The 19,210-nt window shown below is 43.5% G+C and overlaps 2 protein-coding genes across 8 annotated transcripts in view; one reads left to right on the forward strand and one right to left on the reverse strand.

The window, feature by feature from the left end:
- The window catches only part of DZIP1 (DAZ interacting zinc finger protein 1), a 49,336-nt gene extending 32,617 nt beyond the window's left edge, over positions 1-16,719 (forward strand). For 2 of the 3 annotated variants that reach the window (XM_027589910.2, XM_027589914.2), the window contains 9 exons: positions 2,829-2,888; positions 7,602-7,744; positions 8,205-8,367; positions 8,843-8,975; positions 9,577-9,630; positions 11,446-11,639; positions 13,107-13,237; positions 14,262-14,433; positions 15,706-16,719. In XM_027589910.2, coding sequence (XP_027445711.2) covers positions 2,829-2,888; positions 7,602-7,744; positions 8,205-8,367; positions 8,843-8,975; positions 9,577-9,630; positions 11,446-11,639; positions 13,107-13,237; positions 14,262-14,433; positions 15,706-15,782 — 1,127 coding nt within the window. In that variant the 3' untranslated portion in view covers positions 15,783-16,719. The remainder of the gene's footprint in view (positions 1-2,828; positions 2,889-7,601; positions 7,745-8,204; positions 8,368-8,842; positions 8,976-9,576; positions 9,631-11,445; positions 11,640-13,106; positions 13,238-14,261; positions 14,434-15,705) is intronic. The other variant, XM_027589911.2, reaches the window with a different exon arrangement.
- Positions 4,307-19,210, reverse strand: part of CLDN10 (claudin 10) — a 121,441-nt gene continuing 106,537 nt past the window's right edge. For 4 of the 5 annotated variants that reach the window (XM_027589916.1, XM_027589917.1, XM_027589919.2 and 1 more), the window contains one exon: positions 18,720-19,049. In XM_027589916.1, coding sequence (XP_027445717.1) covers positions 18,926-19,049 — 124 coding nt within the window. In that variant the 3' untranslated portion in view covers positions 18,720-18,925. Of the gene's footprint in view, positions 4,478-18,719; positions 19,050-19,210 lie in introns of those variants that run through there. The other variant, XM_027589918.2, reaches the window with a different exon arrangement.

Here is a 19,210-nt window from a genome sequence, read left to right on the forward strand (position 1 = left end):
TTGTGACATTCTGTAGCTGTAGAACATTCATGTTCTTGAAGCTGGGCGGCGTGGCCAGACAGGAGGGCTGGGCTTGGGGAAGCTCAGCCTGACCAGAGTGTACTCAAAGATTTAGAGCTGGACAGACCAGCTGGGGATCGAGGAATGGTCTCTGGGTGATTCTTCACCTAGGAATTGGGGTTGAGGTTTTGAAACGAGGGGGCAGACATACCAGCTGTTGCATGGAGCTGATGGAAAGGTGCAGGTGCAGGTGATTCAGGCAAGGGTGCGGGAAGGGTTAAGAACACCATGAGCTCACAGAGACAGTGCCATGTAGAGAAGTCCGGGAGACAAACGCAGAAATTGCCAGTAGGAAGGCACTATGGCTTCCTGGCCAAGAGCCTAGACTTTGAAAGGAAGCAAGCAGTCTGGGTTCACAGTTGACTCATGAAGCCATAGGTTTGGGTTTCCTTGCCTGCCAAATGGGGAGAAGAGTAACGGCTACTTCGGTGGGCTGTGCTAAGGATCAAATGAAGCAGGACCTTTGGAACAGGAGCCACTGAGCAAGCACTGGCCATTGTTGGCTTCTGGGGTCGGGCTGACAAAGTCCAGTGCCAGAGAGGGCTGGGTACAGCCAGCCAGTGCCAGAGAGGATTGGGTACAGACCTGGGAGTTCGTCTTCTGGAGGGAATGGAAGGGCACTGACAAGGATTTTTCTGGAAGCCTCTGGAGAGTTCAGAGGGGAGAGACTTGGGTCTTCGAGTATATCAGCTCTGCCTGGATATCTCAACTTGGGACAAGACCTGGGTCATTTGGAGGCTGGGCCTGTGGCTTATAAAGCATATGAACGCAGGCCCTTCACTCCACACTTGGACATCAGCCTGCTAGTTTAGAGCTGAAATCTGGCGGACCTCACTCCCTTTATAGCCTTTATAGTAGGACCCCAGGTTCCCTCCCCTAGAGCTCCACCCTCTGCCTCCCAGCACCAAAGGTCACAATTTGTTTCGACTCAAGAGAAGTAAGTCCTAGGACTATCCTTATAATGATAACAAATATGTATATGATGGTTTGGGGAGATTTTATAGAGCTTTTCCTCCTAACTTTATTTTTGTCATTTCCATAAAATACAATAAAATATAAATCATGTGACTTAAAAAATTGAAATTAGCTAGCCTCCTAAAATCCCTATTTTCAGCAGTTCAAACTAGTAAATAGTCTCTTTGTATAACTTTACTTTTTAATTTTTTAATTTTTTATTGAGATATAATTGACCTATAACATATTAGTGCAGGTGTACAACAGAATGAGCCGATATTTATATATGTTGTGAAATGATCACAGCAGGATCTAGTTAACATCCATTACCACATATAGCTACAGGGGTTTTTTTTCTTTATTTATATAACTTTAAAATCTTGATGCTGAATAACACATTTGAAAGCACATTTTTAATGTTCAGCAGTTGTGGTGCATGGATGGAATTAAATGCTTCTTTGTGCGATCATGTTCATGTTTCAAAATTAAAGTGGACTGCTATTTCCTAATAGGCTGTGTTCCAAATGTTCATTGGAAAGCAGTTTAAAAATGCTTTTCTCCCAGTCAATGTTAGATAGATTGACTAGGTTGCTAACAAGCTGTAGGAGCCTATTTATGTGTACTTAAATATAATATATATTTATTTATTTGTGTATACCTGTAAGTGTGTGCGTGTGTTTGTAGATGCCCTAAAACAGAATTAGAAATATGCTTCGGTAAATTAAAAGCTAGAACTTCAAAGTGGGAGGTGTTAAATCTAAGCTAATACGTGCAAAGCGTGTCATCTTGTGCCCAACACGCTGGGGGGAGACTACCCTCGCTGGTCGCCCACTGTGGGGTCTGGTGTGGAGTGGAATGGCCTCCTCCCTTGTAGGTGCAGGTGGGGAGCTCCCTGGGGAGGGGCCCCGTGGCAGTCTCCAAGCCAAAGGTGAGTGAAGCACGCACTTCCTCAGCTAGATTTCCGATTGCATTTTATCCCAGTGTCTAAAGCCTGACTGCCTGACTGCCAAAAGCTGACCTTCCCCAAGTAGGAACTTCCCCCTTGATAGGATGGCGTTTGGCTTTATCCATGCTGCCTGTGGATTTCCCTGAGCCCCAGTCACATTACTGGGAAGTCACCCAGAGCCCTAACCCCCCCGCCCCGGGCACTGTTCTGGGGTGGGATGGGGAACAGCCCCTCTTCACGTGTCGTCTGTCCGCAGCCTCGCCCCGGTGACTCTCCGGGAGCAGAAGATGTTGAACCGTGGTTTAGGGACACAGAGGTGTCTAAGAATGGGGTCTTAGTCCTGCTGCTGAGGCTGGGTTCGCCTGTCCTTCGCCATCCTGGTCCTCCCACCTGAAGACCCTGGGGCTAGGGAGAAGTGGGGGTCCCAGGGCCTTGGGCATTTTGTCATGTTTTTATCTTTGGGAATTGAAATAGTTTCATTAATTTTCTCTTTAACCACCCAATCAAAATATTTTATAAGGAAGGTATTTTGGGGGGATAGGTGAAGAAGACCTTTTGCGGTTGTGACCTCGTGTCTTAAAAGAAGCCCGTCAGGCACGAGGTTGCCGGGTGAGAAACGGCATAATTATTTGAAAAACGTAATTCCCTGAGGCGGGGGTAGTTAGTGGAAAATACATGGAAAGAGCAGATACCATGAAGAAGGCACCGGCTTTAACTGACCGCCTCCGTATTTCTTCCCAGCAAATTCTGCTGTTTTAGGCATGATTAAAATACTGTGGAACGGTATCTTTCAACATTGTTTAAAAGGAAACTAATTTTACTTTGCTGTTGTCCTGTTTGTACCATTCTCATTTTTCCTCGTTAATAGAACAGGCGTTCTCATCGCACATACTGGAACCGATAGAAGAGCTTTCAGAGGAAGAAAAAGGTAACCAGGGGCTCACTCAGCGTTTCCACCTGCATAGATTCCATTGAGATGCTAAAACCCAAGCCTTGAAATTTACAATCCAGTGGTTTTTATCACACCGTTATCAAAATTAGGGAAGACATTTAGGTTTGGAGATGACGTTTTCAATCCATCTGTTGTATTCTGTCACCTTATTCCTTTAACTTGGGGAAAAAAACGTAAGTCTTTTTGTTGACACAGATATTTTCTGGTCAGATGACAAGTCAACGCAAATGCATTGTGCACCAGATGATACAAAAATATTCCTAGGGGGTGCCTGGGTGGCTCAGTCGGTTAAGCGTCTGCCTTCGGCTCAGGTCATGATCCCAGGGTCCTGGGATCGAGCCCCGCTTCAGGCTCTCTGCTCAGCAGAGAGCCTGCTTCTCCCTCTGCTTGCTGCTCCCCCTGCTTGTGTGTGCTCTCTCTCTCTCTCTCTCTGACAGACGAATTAAATAAATAAATAAATAAATCTTTTTAGGAAAAAAAATATTCCTAGCACAGTAGCTATTTCTCACATCCTGAATCTGTGAGAGGGTGAACTGCCCATATCAGAATTATTTTAACAGCAAAAAAAAAGCATAATATTTATGCTCTTGATGTAGAATATTTATGTGCAGAATAATGTCTTTTTTTAAAAAAAGACTTATTTATTTATTATAGAGAGAGAGCAAGGGCACATGGTGGGCAGAAGGAGAGGGTGAGGGAGAGAGAGAGAATCTTAAGCAGGCTCCACGCTCAGTGCAGAGCCCAATGCGGGGCTCGATCCCACGACCCTGAGATCGTGACCCAGACTAAAATCAAGAGTCAGAGGCTTAACCGACTGAGCCACCCAGGGATCCCCAGGGTAATGACTTTATGTTGAAATTTGGGAACTGTTCAAGGTTTGGGGAGATAATTAAAGTTATTGTGGCTTACTCCTTTTATTCAGCAGCTCTCAGAATTATTTTCTGTCAATTAATTTTTGAAGTTTAAGAAAATCATTCCACATTATTAAGAGTATTTTCTAATGCCAGACTTGTAGACCCTGAAACAGTTACACTTGAATAATATTTATATGAACTCTGGTTTTACCATTTGTGTTAGGAAGAAAATTAAAATGTATATTCCAATTTGTAAATTCTTAATATTTGTTGTAACTTTTCTGTGTTCTCTAGATGACTTTTTCCAAGTTATTTTTTTTAAGATTTTATTTATTTATTTAGAGAGAGAGCATGCACAAACAGGGGGAGTGGCAGGCGGAGAGAGAAGCAGGCCTCCTGCTGAGCAGGGAGCCCAATGCGGGGCTGGCTCCTAGGACCCTGAGATCATGACCTGAGCCGAAGGCAGACGCTTAATGACTGAGCCACCCAGGCGTCCCTTTCCAAATTATTTTTAACAAGGCTACAAATTGAGAAGTGACTCAATCAGGCACATCCACAATATCTGCGATGTTTATTTTCCATCTGCTTTTAAGTAATGTGCTTTCTCCCTCCTACATGTTATTTATTGATGTCTGGAACAGCAAATATCTTATTTTCTGCAGAATCCATGAAATGTGTCCGGCGGTCATATGGAGTCTCAAGTTCACACTCCTTTAAAAAAAAAACGAGTCTGTTAGATTCCAAGAGACCGTCCTCACTTTGTCCACTGTCACCCCTCGGGGCCCCCACTTATACCCATGACATCCTTCTGCCTGTGTTTTAGAATTCTTCTACCCAGACCACGTGAGGTGTGAGTTTGGGATCACGGGCAGCGAATACCATCGTTGGTTGTTGCCGCATGCGGGGAACCAGATTGGGAAAGAAAATAACCTTTGCCGTGTATTCGGACACAGCTCTGGTTGGATAGAGGAGAGGGCCGAGGACCGCCAGACAGGCCTGAGTCCCAGGCACACTGTTACATAAGCCAGCGACCCAGCGAACCCTTCAGTGCCTCCGTGGAGCCAGCATGCCGGCAGCAGATTAATTGCCATCAATAAATTCCTCAGCTGGGCTAACATTTTGCAGATGATGCCTGTACAGCTAAATTTTGGCAGTGGTTTGCAAAGCACTGTGGCTGTTACCCAGACGCATGCATGCACGCATACTTGCATGCATGACCACTTCTGCGTCCTTACGGTTTTGACAGTCCCGGAAAGGCATATTCCCAACCCTTGCTGTGGGATGTTAGAATGTGGGCCAGCAGGGATCTCAGAGGCCATTTCATTGTTCAGGAACTTGAAACACAGGGGGATTGGGAGCTTGCTCCAAGTCGTTGAGCTTAATTCGTGACAGGGCTGGAACTCCGGTCCAGGTTTTCAGCTTTCCGTAGTTTACCGCAAAGAACAAAGGGACAGAGGCAGGCTGGTCCAGGACTAGTGGGGTGCCTTTGGAGCAGTCTCTTTACCTCTCTGGTTTTAGTGTTCTCATGTGAAAAATGAGAGGATTGATTCCTAGATGATGACGTCCCTTCTGACTCAGAAATTCCGTTCTGGTTTTTGTTTTTTACTCTTTGCTTTGTGCTGTGATTATTTGCTCACCAAAAATGGTACGTTGTATGTCTGATATAAATGATCATTTGTGTGGGCTATTGTGCATTGGGCTACCTGCCTGGGAAAGTTTTGTCTTTGATTAAAATCTTCTGTTGTGATAGGCTTTCCAGTGGTTAATTCCACCATTACATTAAAAACTTTTTCTTTTTCCTGTCCATTCTACGTTCTTTCTCTTGCTTCCCCCAACCAGCCCCAGCCTTGTTAAGAGTCCTTCCTACCAAGAGTTTCGCCTTATCCATAAAGGAATCTAAAGCAAGCATCAACATAAAAAGTGAATTTGAGGACAGAGGGGAAATGTTTAATTTGCAGCCATTTTGGGAAACTTGGTCATCAGAAGGAGCTTATCATCAGGGTCGAGGGTGAACCCAACCCAATCAGCAAACAAATTCATTTCACTTACCCCGGGTCCTGGAGCAGACAGAGCCTGGAGTCTCTCTGTCTGCTTCTGTGTAGTTCCTTTTATACCCTGGGTCCTGGCCCGAAAATTCCCTTGTGTAAACAGGGCGGGAGGTGTGACTCCCAGGCAGTCTCTCGGTACCTCTTCATGTTGTTCACCCTAGATAGTTTTCTACAGTTGATGGCCAACTAGCCACCAAAGCCCGCGACACGGCCCCGGCTGCAGCTAAGCCCTCTAGATTTTGATGTATTGTTCCTAGGACAGAAGTGCTTTTTTTTTTTTTTTAACATTTTATTTATTTATTTATTTGAAAGAGAGAGAGCGAGAGTGTGAGCTGGGCAGGGGTGGCGTGGGGAGGAGCATGAGGGAGAGGGTCAAGCAGACTCTGCACTGAGGGCAGAGCCGATGCGGGCCTCCATCCCATGATCCTGAGATCATGACCTGAGCCAAAATCAAGAGTCAGATGCCCAACCAACTGAGCCACCCAGGGGCCCCCAGAAGTGTTTTTTTTTTTAAGGTGCCTCCAGAATATTGGAAAACATTGGTGAGAAAGCAGCATGAATGCTGAGAATCAAAAATTTAAGATTACTTCTGATTTTTACTAATACATAATCTTACCAAATTTTATAATTTCAGTTTCGCAAACCGCAGTACCAAATTATAGAACAACATTACCATGCAGGAGTTTTCCTCTTATTTAATGTACACGCAGTAATTTGACTACTTTTGCCCTCAGCAGAAGTGTTGATTCATGAACAGAAATATTCTTTACTGCTGGAGTTGAATGAGGGTTTAGAGAATGTCTGAGACATTGGGGGCATTTTGTTGTGGATCTTCTGCTGTGGGTCCCTAAAACTCCCATCTACTGGGGTGGGTGAGGCCGGGCCTCAAAATACCATGGCCCCTGCAGCCCCAGACCTACTCAGCGTGGGCACTCGGCACCACCCTTGTTGGGTGAGATGCCCCTGTTCAGAAAATAGACTCCAAAATGACAGCACTGTTGTGTTCTCCCAGATCTGGCTTTGGACCTTCACTAAGGGTCTGAACAGCCCCGGATGAACCTCTTCCATCAAGCCCTCCCTCTGCTTTGATGTAGGACTCCGATCTTCAGGGTCATGTAGTCACGCGCATTCTCCAAATTCTCTTAAATGCCACATTTTTTAGTCGGGGAATGAAAGAGGAACAGGGAAGGAAAAGTTAAGAGAATCTGGCCAGTTATTTTTCCTTTGCTTTTAATTATAGGTTGTTTTAAACAGAATATACTTTTCCTAAGACTCTTTGTTAACTTCTTTTTCATTTTGGTAAATATTTTGGGAGGGATAATATCACATTTTGAAATTTTAGATAAATTTTTACTGAATTTATTAAATCAAAACTTAATTATTTAATATAAATGGGGTTTCTTCAAAGAAAATGATACATAAATTCTAATAATTTAGGTGAGATGAATTCTTCAGAAAGTAGTAAAATAATTTTAGGATGAACCATTGAACTTCTAAAGAATTCATTTTTTCTGCTGTGCTTCTGCAGAGACATTTCCCTTGCATTATTCATCTAGTAATGATCCAGTTAAGGGGTCAAGAAAGAGTCTTTAAAGACACCGAAATTTTGAGGCCAACTTAAGGTAGTTTTAAAAAAGTTGTGATACTTCAGCATCATATATTGAGCTGAATGCTTAAACAATCCATACAAAATGCTCGCTTGCTGTTTAAAAGTGGTGTTTTGCCATTTTCTGCTTAGAGCTTTTATGTATTTAACTTTTTAACACACTTTGTAAACCTTATTTCAGGAAGGGAGAACGAACAGAAATTAAATCACAACAAGATTCACTTAAGGAAAACGTTGAAGAATAACCCCTCCCTCACGAAGGAAATAAGGAGTGTCTTGGAGCAGAGTTTGCTAGAGAAACTGGAAACCTTTGGGATTAATGCGGTAAGCTCCTTCATTTCAGGAATGTTCACTGGTTGTGTTGTATTTTGTTTTCTCGATGGGAAAGGATCAGAGAAGAGAAGAAGGCACGTCCGTTCTGTCCTTGGGCACTCATTCTGTCCTGATGGCCCAGCTTGCACTGTTGGTCAGTCACACACACACACACACACACACACACACACACACACACACACACACACACACACACACACCCCTCTGTGCATTCAGTCCTGGCTCTCACAGCCTAGCACCCCTAACGAGTCCCATGCACTCATACACACCCCCGTCTATGTCCCACTGCTCTGGGAGTTCCTCTTGAGGCCAGAATAGTGTGTTGTATGTCGGGGCGTCTCCTCCCTCGCATGCAGCAGTGAGGACAAAAGGTTGGCACAGTTTATGCTGACAAATGCTCATGAAATGAAGAACGTCCCAGGCTAAGAAGCTTAACATTTTATTGCTTCAGGATGTACGTGGAATTCCAAGCGATCACTTCAGTAGGGTGCTAAGAACTGTGGAATCAGCGAGACATGAACAAGAAAGACAAACACCCAACATTCAGAAAATTCGAGAATTCCTTGAACATGAGGTCAGCTGTAAAATTGAGGAGAGAACCTTACTGTCCTCAGGTAATCCCGTCACTGGCTGCCATTTCATTTCTGCACGTAGGGACAGGAGTCCTGTTGCCTTTCATAATTTTAAATGGTTTGCAAACTTTGGAACTTCACTGGCAAGTCTCATACTGTTTGGACCTTTATATGTTGCGTCTTGGGTTTTATTTTAATATTAAAAAAATGCCTGGGGCGCCTGGGTGGCTCACTTGGTTGAGTGTCCAACTCTTGGTTTCAGCTCCCACGTCAGGCTCCGTGCTCAGCAGGAGTCTGCGTGAATATTCTTGCTTCCTCTGCCCCTTCCTCTGCTCTCACTCATGCTCTTTCTCTAAAATAAATAAATCTTTAAAAAAAAATGCCTGTCGTGTGGACTCTAGAGCCAAGAGCTTGTTTTTTCAAGTGCCAGTATAGACAGTATTGTAGTATTTTCTGGTGCTTTTCACTCGCTGATGATGAAGGCAATGGAGACTCATGAATGATACTGCTCTTCCAGATAAGTACAGTGCTCCTCCTCAAGTGGATACCCTTTCAAATGGAGAAATACCCAAGGCAGTAAAGTTTCCTCCCAGAAGCAGACAGCTGATAAGACAAAGACCTGTTTTTACCGATAGGACGTCTGTCCCAAAGTGAGTCTTTTCGACCCTAAAATGTTTGTATTCATGTTTATCCCAGTCGGCTTGGGCTGCTATAACAAAATACCACGGACCGCGTGGCCTGAACAACAGAAAGCTATTTTCTCACACTTCTTGAGATTGGACATCTGAAAGCAGTGCGATGTATGGTCAGGTTCTGGTGACAGCTTGCTTTCAGGCTGGTAGACAGTCACCTTCTCACTGGGTCCCCACATGGAAGGGAGAGAGAGAGGTCTGATCCCTCTTCTTCTTCTTAAAAGGACACTAATCCCTTTATGGGGGCCCCACCCTCATGACCTCAAATAAACATAATTACCTCCCAAAGGCCCAACCTCCAGAGAGCATCCCCTGGGGGGTTAGGGCTTCAACATGTGGATTTTAGGGCGACGCAGACATACAACCCACAACAATGTCTGACCCAGCAGAGCATCACGCTTACAGTTCCTACCAGCCTGTCATTGGTACCAGCCCATTTCTTGTTGCTTATCCTCTTTAACAAATGTTCAAAAGCAAAAATCACCCATTCCATAGAAATTTATATTAAGTTACATTAGTCACTGGTGCCGCTTAGAAATCATTTTCTTTTGTGTTTTAGAATTAAGAAAAATATCATAGAAGATCATTTTCCCAGAAAGTCTTCAACTATTACGTGAGTACTTGGGAGTGGGGAGAGGACGTTTAAAAAGTTCTTTCCCCTGAACATTCCTTTTGTTGTAAACTAGTATGTGCACTGTGAGTAATTAAAACCCTAATTATTAAACATCACAACTAATTTGTGGTCACTCCTTTGTGACCTCTCTTTGTTTCTTCATCAGATTTACTCTAAGTCAAAAGCACTTATCACCTTATGGCCCCCACTAAGAAGTGGGACCGCCACCCCGTGTCATTTCCATTATTCCCCACCGTGTCCCGTAATTTTCAATAAGCACGGTGAATTAAGCGAATGATGTTGTCTTTTAGTGGCTGGATCCTGGATAGCCTGGTCAGATGATATTGTGGTGGTCTTGCCCCTTGTAGAAGTCAATAATGGCCCTACACCTTACTGTTTTGGGCCCTCTTAGGATACTGAGGATCCTAGCTCCGTCACTCATGAGCTGTGTGCTACTGATTCACTTGCTTACCTGTTTAGGCCTGTTTTCTTATCTGTTCAATGGGGGTAAGGCTGCTGTTTTCACAGGATAGTTCTACAGATTAAGAATGTATGAAAAGGGGTTTGGGGGTGCCTGGCTGGCTCAGTCGGTGGAGCATGCAACTCTTGATCTCAGGGTTATGAGTTCAAGCCCCACATTCGGCATGGAGCCTACTTAAAAAAAAAAAGTAAAATAAAAATTAAAAGCTTTATATTTTGAAAAGAAAAGGGCTTGGCCTCAGGGCTTGGCACTTAGTGGGGACTTAATAAATTATAGATACATTGTTATTAATTATAAGTAAAACTGATTTTATCAAAACTGAATTTTATCAACTTTTTCTGGAGATATTAATGCTATAAATATCTCTTCTTGAGGCATTGTGTATATATAGTAGAGACGATATAAATTATAAATATAGTAGGGACAGTATAAATAGAATATAATAGAGGCAGTAAAATGATTTACCCTTCAAAAGCATTTTTCATGTACAAAGTCTCCTAGGAGCCTTATTTCATGGGACATAATATGACTGAACATTGTCTGGAATTTAAGTGCTCAAAGAATGTTCTTGAATGAACGAACGCTGCTCTGAACTTCTCACTTTATTTTTTAAATTTTTTTTAATTTTCCTTTTTTAATTGTGGCTAAAAAAACACTCCCCCAACAGTTTCCAAGTGTACATAGTATTGTCAGCCATATGTGCATTATGCATAGACAATTCCTTTTTTTTTTAAATTTTTTAATTAAAAAAAATTTTTTAATTTAAATTCTAGCTGGTTAACATACAGTGCAATATCGGTTTCAGGAGTAGAATCCAGTGATTCATCACTTCCATACAACACCCAATGCTCGTTGCAACAAGTGCCCTCCTTAATGTCCATCCCCCATCTAGCCCCTCCCCCACCCACTTTAAAATGGGGTGCTAATTCATGTGATGAAGCAAATGGGATTGTGTATGTAAAAGCACTTCGTAAAGTGCAGTGTAGAGGTAAGCTATAAGTAATGACGCTATTTTATTTTATTTATTTATTTTTTTTTAAGATTTTATTTATTTGACAGAGAGAGACACAGCGAGAGAGGGAACACAAGCAGGGGGAGTGGGAGAGGGAGGAGGAGACTTCCCGCGGAGCAGGGAGCCCGATGCGGGGCTCAATCCCCGGGACCCTGGGATCATGACCGGAGCCGAAGGCAGACGCTTAACGACTGAGCCACCCAGGCGCCCCTATAGTAACGCTATTTTTAAAAGATGGAGTAGTTTTACTACAGAAAGATTTCTTTCCCCCAAATCCCGAAAGGCAACACCAGTGCCCCCGCTTGGGTTTTCATTTGTTTAGGACGCCTCCGTTCAGTTCGGAGGAGGAACTGGACAGTGATGACCTCATGCAGGCCTGCGCATCCCCAGACTTTCTTCCGGTGCAGCCCTCTGAAAGCAACAAGAGCGGCTTTGGGAAGAACATTGTCAAAAGCGACGCTGACTGGACCGAGGGAAGTGAAACTGAGGACTCCGACATTTCTCCCAAGCCCACAGGTGAGCCCTGGCCATTGAAAGTCCTTCTGGAAAGTTTGTTTAGGACAGTGGTCCCCAACTGGGGGCCCCAAGCACTGGGAGGCGGAGCTGGGAAAGTGCTCACAGAAAGGACCAGGCTAACCCAAAAACCACTGCTGCCTAAGGAAGATGCACAGGCTTAGCACCTCACTGATGCTCAGGTGGAAGGAGAGGAAGCAGGTGGGGATGCCTGGGTGTATTTGTTTCCTGGGGCTGTTGGAACAAAGTACCACACACCTCGTGGCTTAAAACAGAAATTTATTGTCTCCATCCCAGAAGCTAGAAGGCCAAAATCAAGGGTGGCAAGCTTGGGTCTTTGTGAGGGCCGTGAGGGAAGGATCTGGTCTAAGCTTCTGTCCTTGGCTTGTAGATGACCATCACCCTCTCCCTGGTCATGAGTCTGTGTGCCAGTTTCCCATTTCTATAAGGACACCAGTCATACTGGACCCGGGCCCACCCTAACGAACTCACTTTAATTTGATGACCTCTTTAAAGGCCTTATCTCCAAATAAGGGCACATTCTGAGATATCGGGGGTAGGAACATCATCGTATGAACATCAGCCCATACACTGGGCATCTGTAAGAATGGATATTCTCATACACGGTGCTGCCTTGGGAGATGGGGCAATTCTACAGGAACATAAGATCCAAGTATGTGACTGCTGATCATTTGCTGAAGAGAAGTGGGGCTTAAGGGTCATCTCTTGAAAAAGAAATTCAGCTTAATGCAGTTTAAAAATTATATATTTTAAACATATGAGATATAATTAATTTATTAATTATATATCATTACATATAATATATAATTAATTTATTGTATTGTATACAACTTAGGTTCATGTTACATATAATTATGTAAGACATAACTAATTCATTTTAAAATAATATTGTTTTTGAAAATACCCACATGAATATTCCACTCCTACAGACTTCCTCACTGAAATTGACGTTTCTGACCACAGCTTGAATGAGACCATCCTTCTTTGACTTAAAATGAACATTTCCGGGCGCCTGGCTGGCTCAGTCATTAAGCGTCTGCCTTCAGCTCAGGTCATGATCCCAGGGTCCTGGGATCGAGCCCCATGTCGGGCTCCCTGCTCGGAGGGAAGCCTGCTTCTCCCTCTCCTTCTGCCCCTCCACCCCACTCATGCTCTCTGTCGCTCACTCTCTCTCAAATAAATGAATAAAATCTTAAAAAAAAATAAAATAAAATGAACATTTTCTTGCTTCTGGTCTAGGAGATCATGATTTTTCTAAAAGGAATTATACGTGTATTAAAGTAACTTTTTTTCAATCCCCAAAATACATGAATTGATTTTAATTTACTAAATATGATTATTCACAAAGCTTAGAGTCTTTCCAAGTCGCTTGTTCAGGTTATTTTGGAATCGAAGAAAGATAACAATTTTTTTTTTTGAAACTGTACCTATTTTCTGTTGGTCACCCAGGAACCTTCATTAAAACACTGACTGAAAAAGTTGAAAAGACCGTTTCAAATCACAGAAACGTGAATAAGCCAGTTGGTGGAATTAATGTTGCTGAGGCGTTCATCAAAAAAGAATTCAAAGAAGAACTAAAGGTGAAATCACTCTTGCTTGCTGTTTTAAACATGAACAGAGAAAGTCATCTTTTAACGAATGTACCTTAATAAATTGTACTTCTTGTAGTGAAATATAAAACACATATTTAGGACAGTAGCGGTTGAGATTTGCACCGTATCTTGTTTGCAGCATCATTGCATTTCTTTCCTTTCCGTAGAGAATCAAAGATATCGGAATGACAGCGGATAAGAAGGCATCATGTGCTTATCAGGCCTGACAGGTGTCCAGCCTCCTGTCACATGTCTGGCTGACGCATGCAAGCATTAGATAGTTGGCACATGGATGCTTGTGACCGGCCAGAACCTGGGGCCTCGGCTCCGAGTCCGCGGCACGCCCTGGCAGTAAGATAGGGACTTGTCAGGGTTCAGCCCGGCTTGGGAGCTGGAGTAGGTGGAGAAATGCATCCGAGAGACGAGAGGAGAGCCCGAGCACTCGAACACCTTCCTAGCAGTTCCACCTGCCAGGACATCAAAATGTTTCTATGCATGGAGAACTCCTGCTGTATTTCTGGGTGCAGCTCATCTGTGTTGACCGGGTCTTCCAGTAGTGGTCACTGTTTTCTTAGCCATAACTCTTCTCTTGTTCATTTGTGGGCACAGTAGGAACTTGTGCTCCTTTCAGATGGGCCCTGGTGTGACGTCACCTGCGGCTCAAGGTCAGATTATCCCAGAGGTAAGAGCTCCTACTTGCGGAGCAGCCTGACTTTACTACTACAATGCAGGGTTTCCGGGATTTTTCTAAATTCATGGCTGGTAGAGTAGGTAGGAAATGTGTACATTTCCGTAGCAAGAAACAAAGAGCTTGTTCCGTCTGCCTACAAAACACAGATTTCCAAGTTCACTTCCTTGCCCTCCAGAAATGACCGGACGGGTTATCTCTGAGATTCCCCAACGTCAGATCGTTCGGTGTCAGCGGCTCAGTCTAGCCAACAAAATGACCGACGGACGCCAACACGCGCTGCGTGTTTAAGAAACCCTCATTGCTCTCCATGCTCTCCCGCAGTGTGCAGATGTGGAGGACGAGGACTGGGACATATCATCCGTAGAGGAAGAAAGTTCTCTGGGGAAGAAAACTGGGAGAGGACAGAGGGAGCCTCTACCTGTGAAGAATGAGTCAAATCCTACTCAAGTGCCAAGCGCCTGGGGTGCATCGGATCTGAAGGCGCCAAAGGGAGGTTCGTGGCTTTAGTGTCTTGACAGTCCGCTTTCCGGTTATTTGTTTCATCTTTATAAATATCTAACGAGGCTATGTTAATACACCATCAGACAGGAACGCGTTTCTCTTGTTGGTATAACAAATACCTTGACGCTTTCACAAAGCACACAATATAACAAACACCGTGTGCTTTGTGCGCATTTATTCCCTTTTCAAGTCCTTTAATCTGTGTATATTTATGTAATTTGGACCTAGTCTTTAAATTTTAATATTATTTTTGAAAAGGCCCATACAAATATTCTCCACGCAGGTGCCTCGCAGAAATTAAAATTTATGCTCTTACACCTGAATGGGGCCATTCTTCTGGCGGTCTTCCTTCGTTAATCTGTTTACACATTAAATGTTTCTCTTTATTTTCTTTGAAGAAAGATTTCTCTTGCAACATTATAGCCAGTGGGAGGAATTACAAATGAAACCAAGAGTTGACATTGTTCCTGGATGAGTCCTGGGGTCTGGCCGGGTGGTCCAGAAGGGCTTGTCTGCGCCTGCAGCGTCCGTCCTCGGGTCTGTGTTGTGCCCCGAGTTCCACCACATCTCTCAGTAGTAGGTCAGACTATGGTTTCCAGACTCCTCAACTTTAGACATGATAAGCTAAGACAGATAGGGGTATGGCTCATTTTCCGCACTCACGACACCTCTCACTGACCCCCGTCAGGTCTTTTTGTGCCCCCATCCATACTTTAAATTAATACGGGCAAACCTATCTGTCCTTCCCGTTTTCAGTGGGATCTCTCGCCACCTCACTTTGTAAGACGAGCCATTGCTGTCTGCCCTCCAAGTCACCTTTCCTCTCCTCCAGAACGTGAGCCGCGACTTGACTTCTGCACGGTGCCCGCCACTAGGTTATCTGTACTTCATATTAAAGCCCATCGATCCTAGAAAACCCCTATTTACCATTTAGCTCCTACTTGGCCTATTCTACTTTTATTCTCCTTTCTTTATACCTGTCACTCAGAGTCAGTAACAACAGAACGTTACTGAGCATGGTTAAGGGTCCTGGCTGCATGAAGGGAGGAGAGATGCCAAGTGGAAGCCTCTAGACAGGGTCCCTGATGGTATCCTGGAGATGTGGCCATTTCGTGGCCAGACTGCACTTGTGCCTTCCTCCACAGCCTGTGGGAGCTGGGGGCCTGTGGATTAGCCAACAGACCTGGACGCTGAGCGATAAGGGATTTTTACAGACTTGTCTGATCATTGAAGCTCCTTTCTGCTTCTGTCTCTCCCTCCACAGGACTCCAAGATGAATCCAGCACACTGAAAAGCAGCTTAGTAACTGTGACTGATTGGAGCGACTCTTCAGATGTATAACCGCAGCCTGAGTCAGAAGGTGCAGATGCCAACAGGACTCCGGTAATCTGCCCACAAGATTCTAGCACTCCTGCCTTACAGTGTTTCCCACAATAACAAGGAAGCTGATTCAAAGAACAAGGGTCTCTTTAACAGCACCTAATTCAGTACTGAAAAACAAATTGTCAACAGTATTTTGAAGCATATAGAGGGTGTTTAAGACTTCTGCTGAATAAAATTAATGTCATTTGAAGTCATAAAAAAGTTTTTTCTTCAGAACGGTACTCTAGTGTTTAAGTGTATTTTTTTCAACTAATTTTTAAGTGATTTTTTTTTTTAACTTAAAGCAGGTTTTGGTTTGAATTAAAAAAATTTTTTATATCTTTCTTGCGTGCATTATCACACTGGAAGTGTTTTATTATAAAATTCTGCTAGTATGCTTAAACTTGAACTACTGAAATCAATGAAATCTTAAGAGTAGATTGGTTATCTTTCATATAGAAATAAGTTTAGAATTAGAAAAATACAGCTAGGCCGCCGCTTTGAGCCATTGTAAGCACGTTGTATTAAACAATTACTTTAGAACGTTAAATACCATTTCTGCAGTATAATCTTTGCCTTGGATATTTTATGAATAAAATGTAGCTGTTTTCAATCAGAATCTGAATAGAAAAGATTGAGTCATTACTGAATTCATATGTGCATGTGGGTTTTTTTTTTCACTTTCTTCAAATGCCCAACCCATATTATAAAATACCTCGAAACTAATTACTTCTGTTCTTAACAACTGTCAATGGTCAGAAAGTTCATATAAACTGTTTTTTGCATTTTTTTATACTTTGTGGTACTATCTGACTCTTGTTTCCAAAAAAAAAGTAACATTTTAACTGATAGTCTGCTGGGTTTTGGATCTCTTTTCAATTTGCCTACCTTTCAAGTAAAGCCCTCCATTACATCATTGTGACTGTGGCTGAGTCATTAAGGATGAGTTCTGAGCTAAACGTACCTTGTTGGGGGCTTAGGCTTGCCCTGTTAGCCGTGCCACACAACATCCTGATCTGAAGTCACAACAATTTATGTTTCTGCCCCCAAGGGTCCTTTTCACTTGTCCACTTGCACCCTTTGAAGCACTTCCCTCAGGGGCCATTTTATGGAAACGCACTCACTTTCCATGTAAAAGCTTTATATACTGCCAAATCAAATCTCCATATAGGGGGACAGAGCTAAGCAACACACCAAAGCCACACCGTACCCAAGAAGGCACACGGGCCACTGTGCTCATTCAGTCACTTTTTCAGCAGATATTTATTGAACTACGTGGGTGTATTTTGCTTTTTTTTTTAAAGATTTTATTTATTTGAGAGAAAGCGAGCTCGAGTGCACAAGCAGTGGGGAGGAGCACAGAAGAGAGGGAAAAGCAGGCTCCCCGCGGAGCAGCGAGCCTGGCGCAGGACCCTATCCCAGGACCCTGAGATCACGACCCGAGCCAAAGGAGGACGCCCAACCGACTGAGCCACCCAGGCGCCCCTATTTTGCCTTTTTAACATGCATAGTTCATTTAATCAGAACAACTTTGGGACACAGTGAATATCATAACCCTCATCCTGAAGATGTGAGAAATGCAGAATTAAGTGACTTGCCAAAAGCCATACAACTTGAAAGTGACAAAAGCAGACTTTTTACCCCGGTCTCTAAGCTCCCCGTCATCACTCCTGACGGAAAGGGGAGGGGAAACGGGATGAACTGCTACACAAACCCAGTATTTAAATTAAGTCGGCACATCTGTGTTGCAAAAGCCACTCCTTTAACTCCTCTCTTTAGTCCTACCACGCTGTCCTCGGAGATGTGGTTTGTTCCGATTTTCTTTGGACGCTGTGTTTCCCCTCACTGATGCACAGTTAACATGTTTGCGGTTCCCGACAGAGCCTTTCTGTCCTTTCACCCCCTTCCTCTCCCTAAATTCTTCAGGAGCTAGAATGCTTCAGTACAATCTAAACATTACCTTCACCAGCACAGCTCTGAAATTAAAAAACTCGGTTTTAAACACACACCCATAAAATCCCGCCCCCACACTGGCCTGTAGCACCTAACCTCCCTTGTGGCTTTCGGTTCATTTGTATCCCTAGAAGAGATATTTTTATATATATTATATATATAGTATATATTTTTATACTTATATTTATTTTACTTTCATATATTACACATTTATGTATTTTATATATTATATATTTTACATATATACGTATCTGTATTATATATAATTTTTTTAGTAACAAACTTGTTTATTTCCTCTTCTTCCCATTGAACATCTCCAAATAATGTGATTTTCCCTTTTAAGTTTTTCATGCTGTTCAGAGATCACGGGGGCAACTTACATGCCTTAAAAAATGGTAAGTCTCTCCATTACCCAGCTTGGTTGTGCACTCAGGGCCCGAGAGACACACTGGAACTCAGCCATAGGTTGTGAGCGAGGCAGGTGCCATGCAGGCTCTGGGACCTTCCTCGGCTGGCTCCAAAGTCAACCATGACCTGCGTCTCCAGCCAGGCTCGTGCTGACCCTCCAGCCCAGAATCTGCTGCTTTCTGTATCAGAAAAGCCTCAGCAGCTCTTCAAGGCGGACGTGCCAGGCAATGTCTTGGCCCCATTAGCCCTTCCTTGAGCGGTCACTGAGAATCAGTGGTGACAAACAGGTGTAAGGAACCGGAAGTCGTCGCGACACAGCCAGTAACCTGTCCATTCAACCCAAACATCTTTTGAGGAACAGTCTCAGATTGCCCCCACCCTGTTCACAAGACACCACTTCTTATACACCTTCTGTTTAATATATGAAGGAAAAGAAACGAGGAATGGGGACAAAGAATGCCACGTCTGAATGACCAAGGAGGCTCTGATACAAATACTTGACCCGTTGGTGCTAAATACTTCCCATGTTCTATAAATATATAAAATATATACAAATCCTGTAAATAACCTGTTTATTTTTTTTATAGAAAGCCACAACAGAAAATGATTAGAACATTTACATCCATACGATCAGCAAATTCTCCAAATTCATGTTTTAAAAATAGTTTTGAGTGTGAATTAGAGGAAGGCCTTGAGGGGGGATCATTTTGTGAACAGTTCACTTTTAAAATGACTCAAGACAGCTCGTAGCAGTGCTCTTTTCAGACGTAAGCATTTTTATCAAACTGTTTTGAAGGGTTTGTGGTTTTAAAATCTCCTTCTGCGCCATGATACTTTGTCCGAGAAGACAGGACAGACGTGGCCCCATTGTATGCGTATCCCATTCTGCAAGGCAAAACACAGTCTGGTAGGTCCTGCTGCACATGGAGGGCAGAAACCATTACCCTCTGCTTCTGTCCCAGCAAAGCTGCAGACTTTCCCTGCTTACTGTTAGTGAGTTTTCTCTCACTGCCACCAGCCCCCCCCCACCCAAATATCTCACTGTC

Source organism: Zalophus californianus, chromosome 3 (genome assembly GCF_009762305.2).
Source record: "Zalophus californianus isolate mZalCal1 chromosome 3, mZalCal1.pri.v2, whole genome shotgun sequence".
In the NCBI taxonomy this organism is placed as follows: Eukaryota; Metazoa; Chordata; class Mammalia; order Carnivora; family Otariidae; genus Zalophus; species Zalophus californianus.